General features: G+C 57.7%; 1 protein-coding gene across 15 annotated transcripts in view; it reads left to right on the forward strand.

The window, feature by feature from the left end:
• PACSIN2 (protein kinase C and casein kinase substrate in neurons 2) overlaps window positions 1–11,835 on the forward strand; it is a 132,317-nt gene extending 120,482 nt beyond the window's left edge. For 14 of the 15 annotated variants that reach the window (XM_082739860.1, XM_082739868.1, XM_082739869.1 and 11 more), the window contains 5 exons: window positions 689–809; window positions 3,770–3,891; window positions 6,146–6,268; window positions 6,699–6,895; window positions 10,124–11,835. In XM_082739860.1, coding sequence (XP_082595986.1) covers window positions 689–809; window positions 3,770–3,891; window positions 6,146–6,268; window positions 6,699–6,895; window positions 10,124–10,236 — 676 coding nt within the window. In that variant the 3' untranslated portion in view covers window positions 10,237–11,835. The remainder of the gene's footprint in view (window positions 1–688; window positions 810–3,769; window positions 3,892–6,145; window positions 6,269–6,698; window positions 6,896–10,123) is intronic. The other variant, XM_082739866.1, reaches the window with a different exon arrangement.
• Window positions 11,836–15,185: the final 3,350 nt, after the last annotated feature.

Below are 15,185 nucleotides of genomic sequence, written 5' to 3' on the forward strand. Positions count from 1 at the left end.
TCCAAATAAAATCACATTCTGAGGTACTGGGGGTCAGGACTTTAACATCTTATGTGAGGACACACTTCAACTTATACCAGATTGCGCTGTGCTTACTTAATGAGGAGGAAACAGAGACCGGGGAGGGAGGCGGCTTGTCTGCCACCCAGATGAGAAGGGAAACACACGGGCCCCGCAGGCTGCCTGCTCCTGTCCTCCGCGGCGCACTTGCTGAGCCAGTGAGCCGGTGGGAGCCGGTGGGAGCTGGTGGGCGCTGCCACTCCGGGTGGCCAGAGCGTGGGCAGCCTTCACGTAGAGCGTTTGCACATCTGAGTGTAAACCTTCCAGCTTTTTTTGAGCGGATGAGGGGGCACTTTCCTGACATTCGATCCTGGACCTGCTGAAATGGAGCCACAGGGATTGGTGCCCTGTGGCCGAGGTGCTGGCACGCTCTGCGTTATCTGACACAGGGCACTGCTCTGCCACCTGGTTGGACGTAAAGCCAGTCTGTGGGAAGCCAAAGCTGTGTCTCCCTCATGCACTGAGGCCACGGAACCCTCCAGCTGAGCCGGGCGGAGCGTCCTGGCCCATGCTGTAAAGCTGACTCATGCGCTGGAGCCCACGCTCCTGCTGTGGCCAGGCTCGGGGCTGGGACGAGCAGTGCCATCCCCACCTTCTAAGAGACTCACGCATCCTCTATCTGATTCAGCTACAAGAGCATTTACCGCGACCTGGAGCAGAGCATCAAAGCCGCCGACGCGGTGGAGGACCTGCGGTGGTTCAGAGCCAATCACGGGCCGGGCATGTCCATGAACTGGCCGCAGTTTGAGGTAAGAGGAGGCTTGCCCGTGACCCCTGGGCCCGCAGGATTGAGACATATTTTGTCTTTATCCTTCCAACTCGGTGTTGGCCTCTGCCCTGTTAACGAGGCACCCTTTCAGCACAGCTGCTCCCGAATCCAGGTCCGTGTTGGGAGTCCCGAGGGCACCCCCGGAGAGCCTTTGGAGTCTCAGCGAAGACCCAGTTATGTGCTTTCTCGCTAAGAACTTCGGTGGTCGCTTGCTGGCGTCTGGCATTTTCCCCTTGGCCGTGAGCTCCAGGAGCCCCCGGGTTCCCTGCCACACCCTGTGGGGTGGCTGCGAAGGGAGCTGTCGATGTGCGCTCCAGGCCTGGTGGGCCTCAGGTCCGGGATGGGGAGCGGGGAGGTGGGGAGAGGGTTATGTGCAGCTCTTCTTACCCTCACACTGAGGGGCTTTCCTGGTTTCAGGCAGCACATTCAGCTAATTTTGGCTCAGGATTAACTTTTCCTGATTTCATGGATCCAAGCCTTCCAGTATCTTACCAGGCAAAATGGGAGGGCCTGGGACCTTGGGTCTCTTCTAGCCGTAGGCCTGGCTCACCAGGTCCCTGCTCCCCATCTCACCCCCACCAAGTGCTGCCACCCCACTCTGTGAGGGCAGGGGTTCTCCCCACCATGTGGTAAATCAGGGGTCAGGAAAGGCTCGGCCGCTGCCTTCCAAGGATGATGCCTTGCGTGGGGGCCAAGGGGCTTGCCTAGCCTTGGTGGTCACCAGAGCACAGGCTGACTCATGGCTGGTCTCACCTCTTGGCAGCTGTGGGACGCTGAGCAAGTCATCCATTTTTTGTTGTTTTTTTTTTTTCTTTAAAGATTTTATTTATTTGACAGAGAGAGATCACAAGTAGGCAGAGAGGCAGGCAGAGAGAGGGAGGAGGAAGCAGGCTCCCTGATGAGCAGAGAGCCCGATGCGGGACTCGATCCCAGGACCCTGAGATCATGACCTGAGCCAAAGGCAGCGGCTTAACCCACTGAGCCACCCAGGCGCCCCAAGTCATCCGTTTCTGTGTGTAAAATGGGGACGACTGCAGCACCGTCTCCTCTGGCCGCTGGGGGTCTGTGCTGCCCATCGGCCCCATCTTACTCTGCAGTTGTGTCTGTCTTCACACATGTGCCCCTGCCTTTTGGAGCCTCTCTGTAGAAAACTGCTCCAATGGCAGTGTAGGTCCCTGTGGCTGAGCACACCCCCTGCTCTGTCATTAGGACATCTGCTCCCAACAGGAGGCCCAAGAGTGGACTGTGTCCCTTCCACGGAGGCACCGGGACAAAATAGAGGCCAGGGCCCTCCCAAGTGGAAGTGGCTCTAGAGGGGAAAGCACAGAGCCTACCCCACCCCTGGCAATGGTGCCCTGGAAGAAGGGAGGGGGTGAGTACTGCTCTGGAGGGCCTCGGAAGCCACCTGAGAAACCATCCCCCCCCCCCCCCCCAGCCCTTAGTGTTGTCCACCAATACCCAGAGTCTGGAGTAGTCTGTCTATGGACTGAACAGCCTATTTCACTGGGATGGGCGTCCTGGGCAGCCCATCGTGGTGGCCTTTCTCTCGTGGATCCTGCAGGCTGGGAAGTAGCACCCACATGCGGTCTGTGGTTATGAATCTTAGAGGATTATGCTTGACTTTCTCTAATATGATTATTTGTTTTTATTTTCCATGCCGCAGGATGAAGTAAGTTCCTATTTTTTGGCTAATGTATAATCCCAAACCTCCTGCAGTGTGTGTCTGGCCTGCATAGGCCTGCGGGTGGTGGGGGGCGGGCGGTCCATAGCTGGGTTCTGACAACGCAGACCAGCGACGGAACTGTGGCCTCCGTGCTGCCCTGCTGTCCCTTGTCCATGCTAACAGCTGGCCCCTCCTTCCCCAGCCAGCCAGGGGCATGTCACATGGGCTCTGAGGAACCACCTAGGCAGGACAGATTATATTCACATGGTCACTGAGTCAACTTTTGACAGATGAGAAGATAATAGATAGGGACCAGGGTCTGGAGTCAGGCGCCCAGGTCTGCCACCAACTCTGTGTGGGCAAGTCACCTTTTCTTTCTCGGCCTCAGTTTTCTTGTCTCAAAAGTTGGCAGGTTAGACTTGATGTTTCTAAGGTGTCTTTAACCTGGGCCAAGCTGTGGACTCAGTCACACCAAGGGTTAATTCAGTTAAGGTTGTTTGGTGATGGGTGGGGTCGGGAGAGCATTGTTAACCTGGTGCCCACACACACCTTCCTGGGAGATGATGTCATAGCCTCTTCCTTCTTTAACTCACTTCTAGTGTTTCTCAGCGCAGTCCGTGAAAGCTGTTTACCTGCTGGGAAACTGGCGAGCCTTTGGGGAGGTCAGCACTTTGCTGTGCTCTGTTAGTCCTGCAGCCTGTGCTGCCAGTGAGGACGCTGATCCCTGGAGACCTGTGTGGTGGGCTGGCTTCTGTGCCCCCCCGAACATGTGACACCCAGACCCTATCGTGTGTGCCCCCCATGGTGCGGTCCCCATGGCGCAGGCTTGCTCAGGCCCTGCAGCCAGCTCTCCTGCACTGCTGGTAGCCAGAGCCAGTGTTGGGCAAGATGGGAACTAGCTCCTGTCTACTTTGAAAGGCTCAAGGAAAGCTGGCGAGGCCTCTGGTGACCCCTGCTGGCCAGAGGTGGCTGGAGGCTTAGCGCCCTGGACGCCAGGCAGGATGGGGAAGTTCCTGGACGTCTGAGTGCTGGCTGGTCAGACTCTCCTTCTGGAGACGGGGCCTCTGTAGGCTGGAGTTCGCCCTTGTGGCAGTGAGCAGGGAGTAGCCGGAGGGTACCGGGAACCTGAGGTCGGCTGGGGAACAACCGAGGTCATGGGGCTCCATTCTATGAACTGTGCAGGGCAGGCCTCTGGGCATTGGCTGGTGCGTTTCACACTAATGTGGCCTCAAACAAATGAACTTCTGCATTACTTTCCCTCGGTGCCTGCTGCCCAGGAGTGGTCCGCAGACCTGAATCGAACTCTCAGCCGGAGAGAAAAGAAGAAGGCTGCTGATGGCGTCACCCTGACAGGCATCAACCAGACGGGCGACCAGGCTTTGCAGAACAAGCCTAGCAGGTAGGCGCTGGCGCAGCCTCCTTTCCCCGGGATAGGTTCCCCGGGGTCCTCTGTGTGGGCCAGAAGCTCCCAGCCTGGGCACCTGGGAAACTCCCCTGTGCGGCCTTGCAGGAACCCCACAGGTATCTTTCCAGATGCTCCTTGGGCATCCAGACTCCACTGGGCAGTGACCCGAAAATCATCAGCTCATCTGATGCTAGAGCTATGGAAAGATCCAGAGAAGCAAACCTTTGTCACAAATGTGCTTCGGGCCCCAAGTGAGGGCAAAAGGTGATGTCAGATACTGATCATTGTGTGTCCCCAGTGGTGCACACCAACAGGCAGAGGTCACGGTCGATGCCGTCCTTTGGGCGAGTTCAGGTATCCTGGCCGGGTTTGTACTTCCTAGTCCTGTACACAGGTGCCTGATTTAGGGGTGGGGGGGGCAGTGCAAGAGATCATTGTCAAGTGGTCCCCCCCCCCCCCATTTCAAGTCACCTCTTGATGAGAGTGTGGGTTATTTTATTTCTGACTTGTTTGCTGAAACCAAGTTTGGGTAGCAAAGTGGCACTGAGGTCATTAGAACCTCCTGAAAGTGTGTGCTAGATGAGGCCTGCCCCCAGGCCGCCAAGTCCCAGCAGATAGGTGTTACTATCCTCTGCAGAGCTGAGGCTGCCGGCTGCCTCTCCCTGGAAGCCACTTGGGCCCCGTGCCACAAGTAATAATACAGTCATGGTTGCCTTTTCCTAGGAGTGTCAGCACAGGTTCTGGAGGCCTTTCTGGAGTCCTGAGCACTGACTGGGCTCCCTGACCAGACATGGCCGGTTGTCTCCATCTGGGCAGGTGGGCTTGGTGAAGTGACCAGAGCAGTAATCACTGTCCCGGGGGTGAGGCTAGCACCTGTGTGACTGGGTCAGGGCTGGGGAGACACCACCCCAGGGCTCGGGGTAGAGGGTCTAAGAGAGTCTAGGGAGGCCAGGGCTGCTGAACAAACTCGGCTTCCTAGCACCAGGCTCCTCCCTCCCCCAGCCCCAACCGAAGGACACAGTGCCAGGGGGAGGAGGGCCTATCGGTCTTTTTTTTTTTTAAAGATTTTATTTATTTTTTGACAGAGGTCACAAGTAGGCAGAGAGGCAGGCAGAGAGAGAGAGGAGAAAGCAGGCTCCCCGTGGACCAGAGAGCCCGATGTGGGGCTCTATCCCAGGACCCTGGGATCATGACCCAAGCGGAAGGCAGAGGCTTTAACCCATTGAGCCACCCAGGTGCCCCAGGGCCTATCGGTCTTAAACATTTGGCTCAGGCATAGGCGGTAGGCAGGCTTGGGTCTGGTGCCCCTCGCCAGGCCTAAAGCCACGAGGCATTTGTTGGCCACTTGAGGTCAGTTGGCATTTGAGGCGTTTCCCCTCCTTTCCTCTCCCCTTCCTCCCAGCTCTGTGTGAGCCGTCCATGCAGCAGTCTTGAGTGCCAGCTGTTTACAGGCCTGACGCGGAGGCCCTGCCTTGCAGCTGAATCCATAGTGCAGTGCCAGGTCTCGTAGGGGCCCGTCTTATTTCCTTACTGTCTAGTTCCACACCTAGCACCTACGGTCACTGCATCCTGGCTGTCAGCCCTCAGCCTGGGCCTGGGTCAGATTTCTCTCCGGTCCGTGCCCTCTGGGCCTGGCACACAGTAGGTAGCTGAGACGGTTACACAGATGGAGCATGAAGGGGGTTCTTCTGTCTTATAAAAGGCTGTTCAGCAGGCTTTGGTGCTGATTTTGGAAGCTCTGGCCCCAGAGGAAGCAGGGAGGAGGCCATTGGAGTCAGAAGGCGGGGAATGCTGTGCTATGGGGTCCGGGAGTGCTCCAGGAGCCTCCCTCCTGCTCTCAGCCTGGCACCTGGTCTCTGAGCCCCACAGGCCGGCTACCAGCTCATAGCATCAGGAATGGGGGCCAGGTGGGGAGGACAGTGAGGGGAAGCCACAAGCCATGACAGACATCACTAGTGCTCCAGCGGCTCCCTGTCTGCACCCCAGGGTTCCTGGTCAGGTTGGACTGTATCCAGAGGCAAGAGGGGAAATGGACATGTTCTCTCAGACGTTTTAAGTGTGTTTAACCACCAAGATATCAGTGTTTTCGTTGAAACAGTCTTTCTGCTCAAACAACGTAGCCTCCTTTCCTGCAAGGAGCTGATCTGTCCCTTCAGATGCTGGCCCTGTGATCCTGCCGCTGGGAGCGCCCAGGACCGGGTTGGGGTGCCAAGCTGGGGTCCCCTGAAAGCTGTCTCTCTCCCCTTAGTGATCTTAGTGTCCCGAGCAATCCCGCACGGTCCGCGCAGTCACTGTCCAGCTACAACCCTTTCGAGGATGAGGACGACACGGGGAGCACCGTCAGTGAGAAGGAGGACATTAAGGCCAAAAAGTTGGTGAACAAACGTTTCCCTCCGGTTTCCACCTCGCCCGCTCTCTGTCTCTCCTCTCTCTCTGTCCAGGCTCTAGCCCCCTTGGCACTCAGAGCAATGCATGAGGCCTGCAGGAGGTGGCCCGGCTGCCAGCTGGTTGGACAGTCTCTGGCTTCTCGATTTCTCAGGGCGGGGTGGCACCCATTAACAATCTGTGGTTGCTTTTTCTCTGTCCTCCGTTAACCCTCGCCAAGGCCTTGGCACACCACCGCAGGAAGACGGGTGTGCTGGGTGGCCCTGCGGGGAGCCCGACTGCACTGTGATGCTGAGGGGCAGTGCTCCTGCGGAAGGAGGCCCCCGCCCAGCCCCAGGGCTGCCGGCTCCAGGCAGGGCCTTGTGCCTCCGCCAGCCCCGTGCTCAGGGTCCCCCCGGGGCAACCCTTTCTTGCAGCGTTAGCAGCTATGAGAAGACCCAGAGCTACCCCACAGACTGGTCAGATGATGAATCTAACAACCCGTTCTCGTCCACGGATGCCAACGGGGACTCAAACCCGTTTGACGAGGATGCCACCTCGGGGACAGAAGTGCGGGTCCGGGCCCTCTATGACTATGAGGGGCAGGAGCATGACGAGCTGAGCTTCAAGGCGGGTAGGTGGGCTCACTGGCTGGCACCTGACACAGTTTTCCAACCTGCTGGGGCAGGGAGGGGGTCTGGCTTTTTTTTTTCTTTTTTAAGTCTGGAAAATTCCTGCTAGTTCCATTTGTGGGTTTTCCTCCCACATTTCAAAAGCAGCAGATGCTCACTGCCAAACCTTAGAAGGCTTGAGGTGCCCTGGTGCTTTTGCCCAAGGCGCCACCCCTAGCAGGACCGAGGACTGCACACAACAGGGCACTGGGGCAGGAGCCACTGATCCGGGGCACCAACAGGGTTTCCCAGGCGCTCTCCGGAAGCAGCCAGCTGTGTGGGTCCCGAAGGGAAGGCTTTCTCCAGAGACCCCCGGTTGGCAGAGGAGCCCTTGGCAAGCCATCTTGCCTGGACCCCAGAATAGCACTCGATGTTCCCCTGGGCCACTCGGAGCCTCGTCTCAGGGCCGTGCCTTTTGAACTTCCTCCCTGCGGCCATGTTGTCCACATTCTACCAGTAGCACCCCTTTGTTGCCAGTACCCGAAACTTCTGTTTTACAGAACAGTCTGGATCCAGATTATGGGAGCTCTGTGCACACGGATCTCCTAGGCTTTGTCTTTTTTTTTTTTTTTTTTTTTTTAAGTGCTGGTTGTAGGGGGCCTGGGTGGCTCAGTGTGTTAAAGCCTCTGCCTCGGCTCAGGTCACGATCCCAGGGTCCTGGGATCGAGCCCAACATCAGGCTCTCAGGGAGCCTGCTTCCTTCTCTCTCTGCCTGCCTCTCTGCCTGCTTATGATCTCTGTCAAATAAATAAATAAAAATCTTAAATGCGGGTTGCAACTTGCCAAAATGGGTTTCAAGCCTCAGTTCGAAAGCAGTTAGAGGCTGTTAGAGGAGGCTCGAGAGAGCCAAGTTCTTCCCTTCTGCCTTGCCCCTTCCCGAAGCCACCCTAGACCCACCATCCAGCCTTCAAAGCGGGAGGCTGGGCCAGAACTCAACCAGCACAGGCTGAAGTGTGCTTCTCCACTCGGGCTGCACCTCTGGGACAGACCCCACGTCTGTGGGGCGGAGAGCTCTGTCCGTGCTCGTGGGCCCCTTTGGTCTGTGCTCAGCAGGCTGGGCAGCTGGCCTGACACTCAAGCCCCTGGTCACCGGGTACCCCTGGCAGGTTATAGAAGGTTTTTATGCATGTCTTATGTAGCCGCACACACTTTGTCCAGTTTTCTGATCTCTGCGGGTCATTTGCCCCCCTACTTTGTTGATTTATTCATTGTAACTTCTAAGTCTTCTCTGTCTCACCTGTTGGATTAGTAGACATAAATGTTTCCTTCTGCTCTGAGCGAATTGTTAAAAGCAGACTGAACTAAAAGCGGTATTTCAAATCACCGGTTCACGCTTTTACGGCCAGAAAGCTTCCCTCCTCACTGTGCCTGTTTTGTGCGTTACCTTCACTGCAGTGTTCACCCCGGCCAGCTCTGCTTTCCTCTGTCCGTAGTGCGCTCCGGTGCCCTCCACTCCTCTAGGTCTTAGGCACCTGCGGAGCCTTTCCCTGGGGCCCTTCCCAGCCCGTGTGAGCATCACAGAGCTGGTCCCGCTGTGTAGCTGCGAGTCTGGCTGTGTGCAGGGGTGGGATAGAGAAACACCAGTGGTCCAGGGGCCCACAGGGGCCAGGAAGGACAGGAGAATATGAAGCTTTACTTCTCTCTCTCTCTCTCTCTCTTTTTTTTTTTTTTTTTTTTTTTAAGATTTTGTTTATTTGAAAGAGAGAGCGTAAACAGGGAAAGCAGCAGAGGGAGATCCCAGGGCCCTGGGATGGTGACCTAAGCTGAAGGCAGATGCTTAACCAACTGAGCCACCCAGGCGCCCCTGAGCCTTACTCCTCTTGGCGCTCACTTCGGCCCCCTGTGTTCACTGCTGTTGTTGCTGAGTTAGATTTGCGTGGGACCTGGTGCTGCCGGAGTGGCCCAGCGGCTGCAGGCAAAGCCATCCCTCACAGGGGCCTGCCTGCAGCTGCCCGACGCCTGCTGGGCACTGCCTGGCTCTGTCCCTGCTCTAACACTGAGTCCTCCTGGTGTGCAGGGGAGGAAAGCAGGCCCCAGGGGCAGGGCATTTCGCTCATGAACAGCAGCCCTGGATATCATGCCACAAGCATCTTCATCACTCTGCCACACAAAATAGAGCCAGGGAAGTAGCTAAACAGGGCATAATTGCCTGGGGAAGAAATTGCAACTTAGCCTGCAAAGGGAACCAAACTGCCCCTGAGAAATACAAAGCTTGAAGCTGAACGAAAGGCTCCAGCTGTCCCGGGGCTGAGTCTCCTGCCCACTCCCTGCTCCCAAGAAGGTCTGAGCTGTGGGGTTCCCACAGGCGGTCCCGGGCAGAGCCCTGGGTGGCGCCTCGCCTGACCCTGGCCCCGGACTGCTCTGTCCGCTCCGAATGAGAGATGCTGGACCCACACCTGCCACCACCATGGCCCTGACCACACCTTTGGTCTCCACGCCCCCATCTGTGTCCTTGAAGGACCAGCGCTCCATCTGTCCCCCCACATCCGGGTTCCTCCTCCACGACCCGGGCCCAGCCTGAAGTAGGGGGTCCTTCATGTGTGAACAGATGAGATGAATCAAACACAGTAACACACAGAGCCATGGGGAGATTCCAGAACTATGCCCACGGCTTCTGTCTCACAGCATTGAGAGAGCTTGATTTCTTTCCAAGGATAAATGCCCTGAGCCAGGGGCTGAAGCTGAAGTGACAGGTCCCTGCTTCTCCCACAGCCTCCTCTGGACAGGGGTTAACTGAACCCACCGGGTCAGGGCAGCAAGTGCCGGGGCGAGATCTCAGATCAAGCTGGCTGAGCCTGGGCAGGAGGAGAACAGCAGGAGAGGGCGGTGACGGGGGTGGCATGGGCGTTCTGAAGGCATTTCTCTGAGCTGGCCTGGAACAGTCGGGAAGCACAGGGCCTGTGGCATTGAGTTCTGCAGTCTCTGCGGGAGTGCTTGCTTTAGGGTCCCTGTGTGCGGTGGCGGTCTCGGGACTTCTCAGGGGATCGTATGGCTGCTGAAGGAGTGACTTAAAATGCAGCTTAATAGGGAAATAACCAGGTCTGACCCAAGAGAATGCCTTCCCCTCCCGCCCAACTTAGATCCTCTGAGGGCCGGGGGAGGGGGCTAAGCCCTAGGGCGCTCTGACTGGGTGGCGGGGGTCCGTGGGTCACCCGCCTGTTCACCAGGACTGCTTCGTTCTTGTCTTGAAGGGGACGAGCTGACCAAGATAGAGGACGAGGATGAACAGGGCTGGTGCAAGGGACGCTTGGACAACGGGCAAGTCGGCCTGTACCCAGCCAATTACGTCGAGGCGATCCAGTGACAGGCCCGCCGGCTGGCTGGCGGAGAGTGGAGGCAGAGGTCGCAGGAGCAGCGGCACTCAGGCAGCAGCTGGCTCTGTGAGCGTCCGCTCCTCTTCCTGCAAAACATGATGGCTCCGTCACTGTCGGCTTCATGGTGTCTCTCAGAGACAGACGGGCTGGTCGCTTCACCGGGGGGACCCGGCACCTTTCCGCACGCGGCGCAGACGGAGAGGTCTGAGCGCCGGAAGACAGTACAACAGACTCGCCCTGTCCCCCTCTCCCGCTCACTGTGCGCGTTGGCTTATCATGGACCTGTCTGTTCTTGACTTGTCTCTCCTCTGCTCTGAGTCCATGGTGGGTCCCACTGATTCTTGTTCCTTTGATTCCTTCCTCGGACGTGTCCCGTCTCCTGCACCTTCAATGAACAAGCTTCCATGCCATTTTCTGAGTGAAGACGTCGAGGTTTTTAATTTAAAGGCTGTGTACAGTTACACTTTTTATGTACCTGCTCTTCCATTCACTCACACTTAAATTATGGCACAGATTGATAGCCGCCAGGGTTGAGGACAGCTCTCCCCGCGCCACGCTGGGGCCGGCGGCCGGAGCTGCAGCTCCCTGAGCCCCGCCGTGCGTGGGGCCCGAGATCGCGGTGGGAGGTGGGAGCACCTTCGGCGGGTTTCTGTTAATGCCCTGCGCATTTGGGGCGTCTGCCATGATTTCCGGAAATAACCTTAGGTAGTACTCCCAAGTGTCCCCATATTTAAAAAGTATTTTCATTCTATTTGTGTTTAAAACTTTATTCTTGCAAATTAACAGTTTTATCGGTGATTTGGAAGGTTACACGGCAAAAGACTAACTTCTCGAGCACGGGCGTCTGTGGATTAGATGCTTTCTGTGAGACTGCCGTGCCTTGGTGTGTATCTGTATATATTATTTGATATTCAGAGACTCTAAAGAGTTCGTCTACTGTTTCAATGAGATCTAACGGCTTTTGACAGTGGGTTTCATTTGTAAACTGCTTGAAGACTGTGACATTCAGGCACAGGCCTGGCTGGTCGGCTGGGCCTCTCTGGAGTGGAGACAGCTGTGGGGCAGCCTGTCCTCGCCGGCCAGCTGTGGGGCCACCTTCTAACCAGCCTTAGTCCTTTCCGTAGCAGAACACTGTAGAACGTCCCATGTCTTTCCAGCAGCTGCAGACTCCAGCCCTCCCCATTCCTCGCCAGCACGCGGAAGCTGGGTCTCACCCCAAGCAGCGGGGTCCCTTTGAATGGCCTTAGTCATTGGGAGCGCGCCGGCAGGGGGCGCTGTGCCGCAACCCCGGGGCGGTGGGGGGTGGGGGTGGGGGGGTGGAGGCAGGAAAACCTCTGTTTTGTGTAACTCAGACATCGGTGACGTGGCCGCCGCCATCACAAGCTGTGCATTTTCTCAGTGTTTCCAGTGAGCTTGATGTCTTGCTTGGAAAGTGGATGCGCATCTGTGTTTGTCATGAAAACTTACCAGCAGAAATCCTCATTCCTTTGCTACAGATTTACCAAAAATTGTCAAGTCTTTTCAGTTAGGAGTTTCTTCAAATGTATAGTATTTTAGAAAAAAAAATCAATAAACAGTTGATCTGGTGAGTGTGACTGTCCCAGAGCCGTGCGTCCCTCACGCTCCCGTCAGCTGGTGGCCCTGTCTTTGTTGGCATCTTCCAGCTCTGGAGCTGGGGAGATCCCGGGCACGTGACTGCCCCCCCCCAAGGGCTCTGTGCCCTGCCCATCCAGAGCTTGGGGACTTGAGGCACCTAAGCCCTTCGAGACTCCCCTCTCCCCAAAACCTGCTCCTCTGTGGCCTGGGCTTCCCCAGTGTAGACTGCGGCCAGCCCCGTGCCTCTCCCTCCCTGAGGCCAAACAGCAGGACCCATCACCTGGGCTTCTTTGAACACATTCCCTGAGCGCCTGCTGGGCCCTGGGCCCTGTGCTCTGCTCACACAGTGTCTGCAGTAGCGTGCCGGGGGGCTCAGCCGGTTGTCTGCCTTCGGCTGGGGTCAGGATCCCGGGGTCCTGGGTCATGGAGCAGTGCCAGGCTCCCCGCTCAGCAGGGAGTCCACTTGTCCCTCTCTCCCTCTGCCCCTCCCCCAGCTTGTGCTCTCCATCCCTCCTTCCTTCCCTCTCACTTGAATAAAATCTTTAAATAAATAAATAAATAAAGCCTGCCCATCTCCGGACATCCCGTGTGTGGGCTGAGCTCCGTGTTCCATTTGACAGAGGACACAGACGCTCCAAGAGCCGCACTTCCTCCAAGGTGTCCCTGCTGGTCTGTGGCACTAAAGTGTATCCTGTGGGATCTGCGCCCTCGCTGGGGTGACAGGAGTTGAAAGAAGGCCAGGGCAAGGCCTGAGAGAGTTGTGAGGCCTGTCGCAGCCCGACACGCCGCACCCAGTAAGACTCGTCCAGAAAGGTGCCCCTCCAGTCAGCGGACCCTCCGAGGAGCAAGGCAGGCCGCTGCCGGCGCCCTGCTGCTTGCCTGGCTCAGGAATGGCAGAGAAGGATCTGATGGATGATGGGGCCCCTACTCTCCGCTTAGGAGGACTTGGAGCCCATCGGAGCTGCCTCCGCCGGGCCCAGGTTGCCACAGACACCAGGTAGGACAGGGCGGAAGGGAGGCGTCAGAGCGGGCTCCCAGCCCCCACAGCGGGACCTGGGCCGGCCAGTCCCGGGTGCTTGGTGCTTTACGTACTGCCATGACCGCTGTGGGGGAGGCTGGCGTCACCCCGCTTTGCCGAAGACACGGGAGGTCTGGAAACTCAAGTTCCACAACTCGCCCAAGCTCCCATGACAGAACTCCGGGATTCTGGAGGGCAAGACCGTCCTGGCTCTCCGACTGCAGACGCAGGGGGAGCCGTCCGAAGTCAGGGTGAAACCACCTGCGCTCTGCCGGGCCCCTTCTCAGCCTGTCCTCTCCGAGTTCCTGCAAGAAATGCTGCAGGGCCCTCCCTGCCTCCCTGCCTACCTGCCCTCTCCCATCCTGGCCCTCAGGGGCCAGCTCGGGAATCCTAACTCAGCGCACGGCTTCCCGAGGCGACAGTGGCGCGGGCCTTCCTGGCTGGAGGCTTGGAGGGAGGTGTGCAAGGCCCCGGGCACCCGGGAGGTGGTAACTGGGACCGAGGTGATCCAGGATCACCTGTCCTCCTGGTCCCCAACCAGATGCTTCCAGCGTTCTCGGCTGCCCCTCCCACACCCTTCATGCTGGGCCACCAAAACCCTCTTTGTCCCTCTGTCCTTCCCTTCCCCAGAGCCACTACCTGGGACCAAGCTGCCCCTTCTTCCCCGGAATCACTGCTCTGTGCGCGCTGCCTTCCCGGATCCCAGGACCCTCGGCAGCCTGCCCAGTCCCTTCTCAGTGGAGGGAGGGAGTGGGTATTTCATCTTCCCGTCAGCCCCCTGGGCATGGCCAGAGGACAAGCAAGCTCCAGTGGGTGACCCGGGCAGAAATCTGGCTCTGCAGCAGCTTGAGTGAAAACACTAGGCTTTCTGAGTCCCTTGAGAGAGGACCGAGGCCTGGGCTTCCCTGCAGGCCCTCCACCGCCTAAGCTCGTGCAAGGCCTCTCCCTGTGCCTGCACGGGGCCTTGCTGGGTGACCGGTGGTTTGGGGCTCTGCGAAGGCCTCAGTACTAGGGACAGACATGGAGGGGACCACTTAATCCATCAGAATGGGGGTGGGTGGAGGTTGAGAAGGGCCCCCATGGGGCACTTAACCAACCCCTGCCTTGTTCATGGGAAAACAGGCCAAGTGAGGGGCAGGAGTGACATGCCCATGGTCACAGAGTGAGCGGCTGGGCGAGCTGAGTAGCCCTTCCTGGCAGGGAATCAGCTGGCTCTCTCCCTGGATCATAGTCATTCACCATGCAATTATTGAGCACCTACTGTGTGCAAGTCTAGGTGGTGACAGGAGGAAAAATGAAGAAGGGACCCAAGTTTGCTTTTGGGAAACTCCAGGAAGCTCAGAGAGAGTCCAAGTCACTTTGACATCAGGAAGGATGGGGCAGGATGGTCCCCTGAGAGTGTGCCTCGTGGATTCTGGAGGCCACCCTACAAGTCTCAGGGAATTAGGACAAACCGGGTCCCCAACCCAGCTCCAAGGCCCTTGGGGGCACAGTACTACAGGGTCCTTGAGCTGTTTCCCCCACTTGCAGTGGGAAGCATCCCTGCCTGGCAAGAGGTCAGAGTGGACCACAAACGGGGCGGGGGGTACCCCCACTCTTGTGTGGCCAGATGCCTAAGTGAGTGCCTGAGCCTCACTCCATAAAGTGGGGACGACCTGGGGTGTGTCCAGAAGCGGGACACCTTGCCGGGCAGGTGCCCTGGCCTCAGCCTCCCTTCCCCCAGACAGCTGCAGGAGGTTCACACCCCCCTCCACTTTCTGTTTTCCCTTAGAAGGGCAGGCAGTGACTTCTGGGCTGGAGCTCTGTGGTGGCAGGAAGCCGCTTGGCAGGGCCCAGGCCATAGCACCTGGTGGACACAGGTGGGGCACCGGTAGAGAGATCTGCGGCTGGGATGGAGGCGCTCCACTCCCCCTGGGAGGACAGGCCTGGGCCAAGCCGAATCTGGCAGGCCTCTTATTGAGGGTCAAGGTCATCCTCCACCAGGCAGGGCCGCTGCCAAGCACAGACTTAGAGGAACCAGGCTGACAGAGGACAGGCAGTTTCTCCCCCGACCCTTTCCATGCAGCCTTGGGCTTAACATTTATCAGCCACATGCCAGGTGCAGGGCTAAGCACCTTTCTCTGCAAAGGGTCATATAACCCTCCTCACTATGTGTGAAGGCCATTTTGCAGATGAGAAAACAAATCAGAGAAGTTGAGCAACTTGCATGAGGGCGTATAGCAAGTTAGGGGCAGGGCTAGGGTTTCAACTCCTGCGCCTAACTCCAAAAGCTCCTGTACCCCTGCAGGACTTGTTACAACCCAGCTTGCTGGACCACGTTCTAGA

This window comes from Mustela nivalis, assembly GCF_964662115.1.
Source record: "Mustela nivalis genome assembly, chromosome: 7".
Lineage (NCBI taxonomy): Eukaryota > Metazoa > Chordata > Mammalia > Carnivora > Mustelidae > Mustela > Mustela nivalis.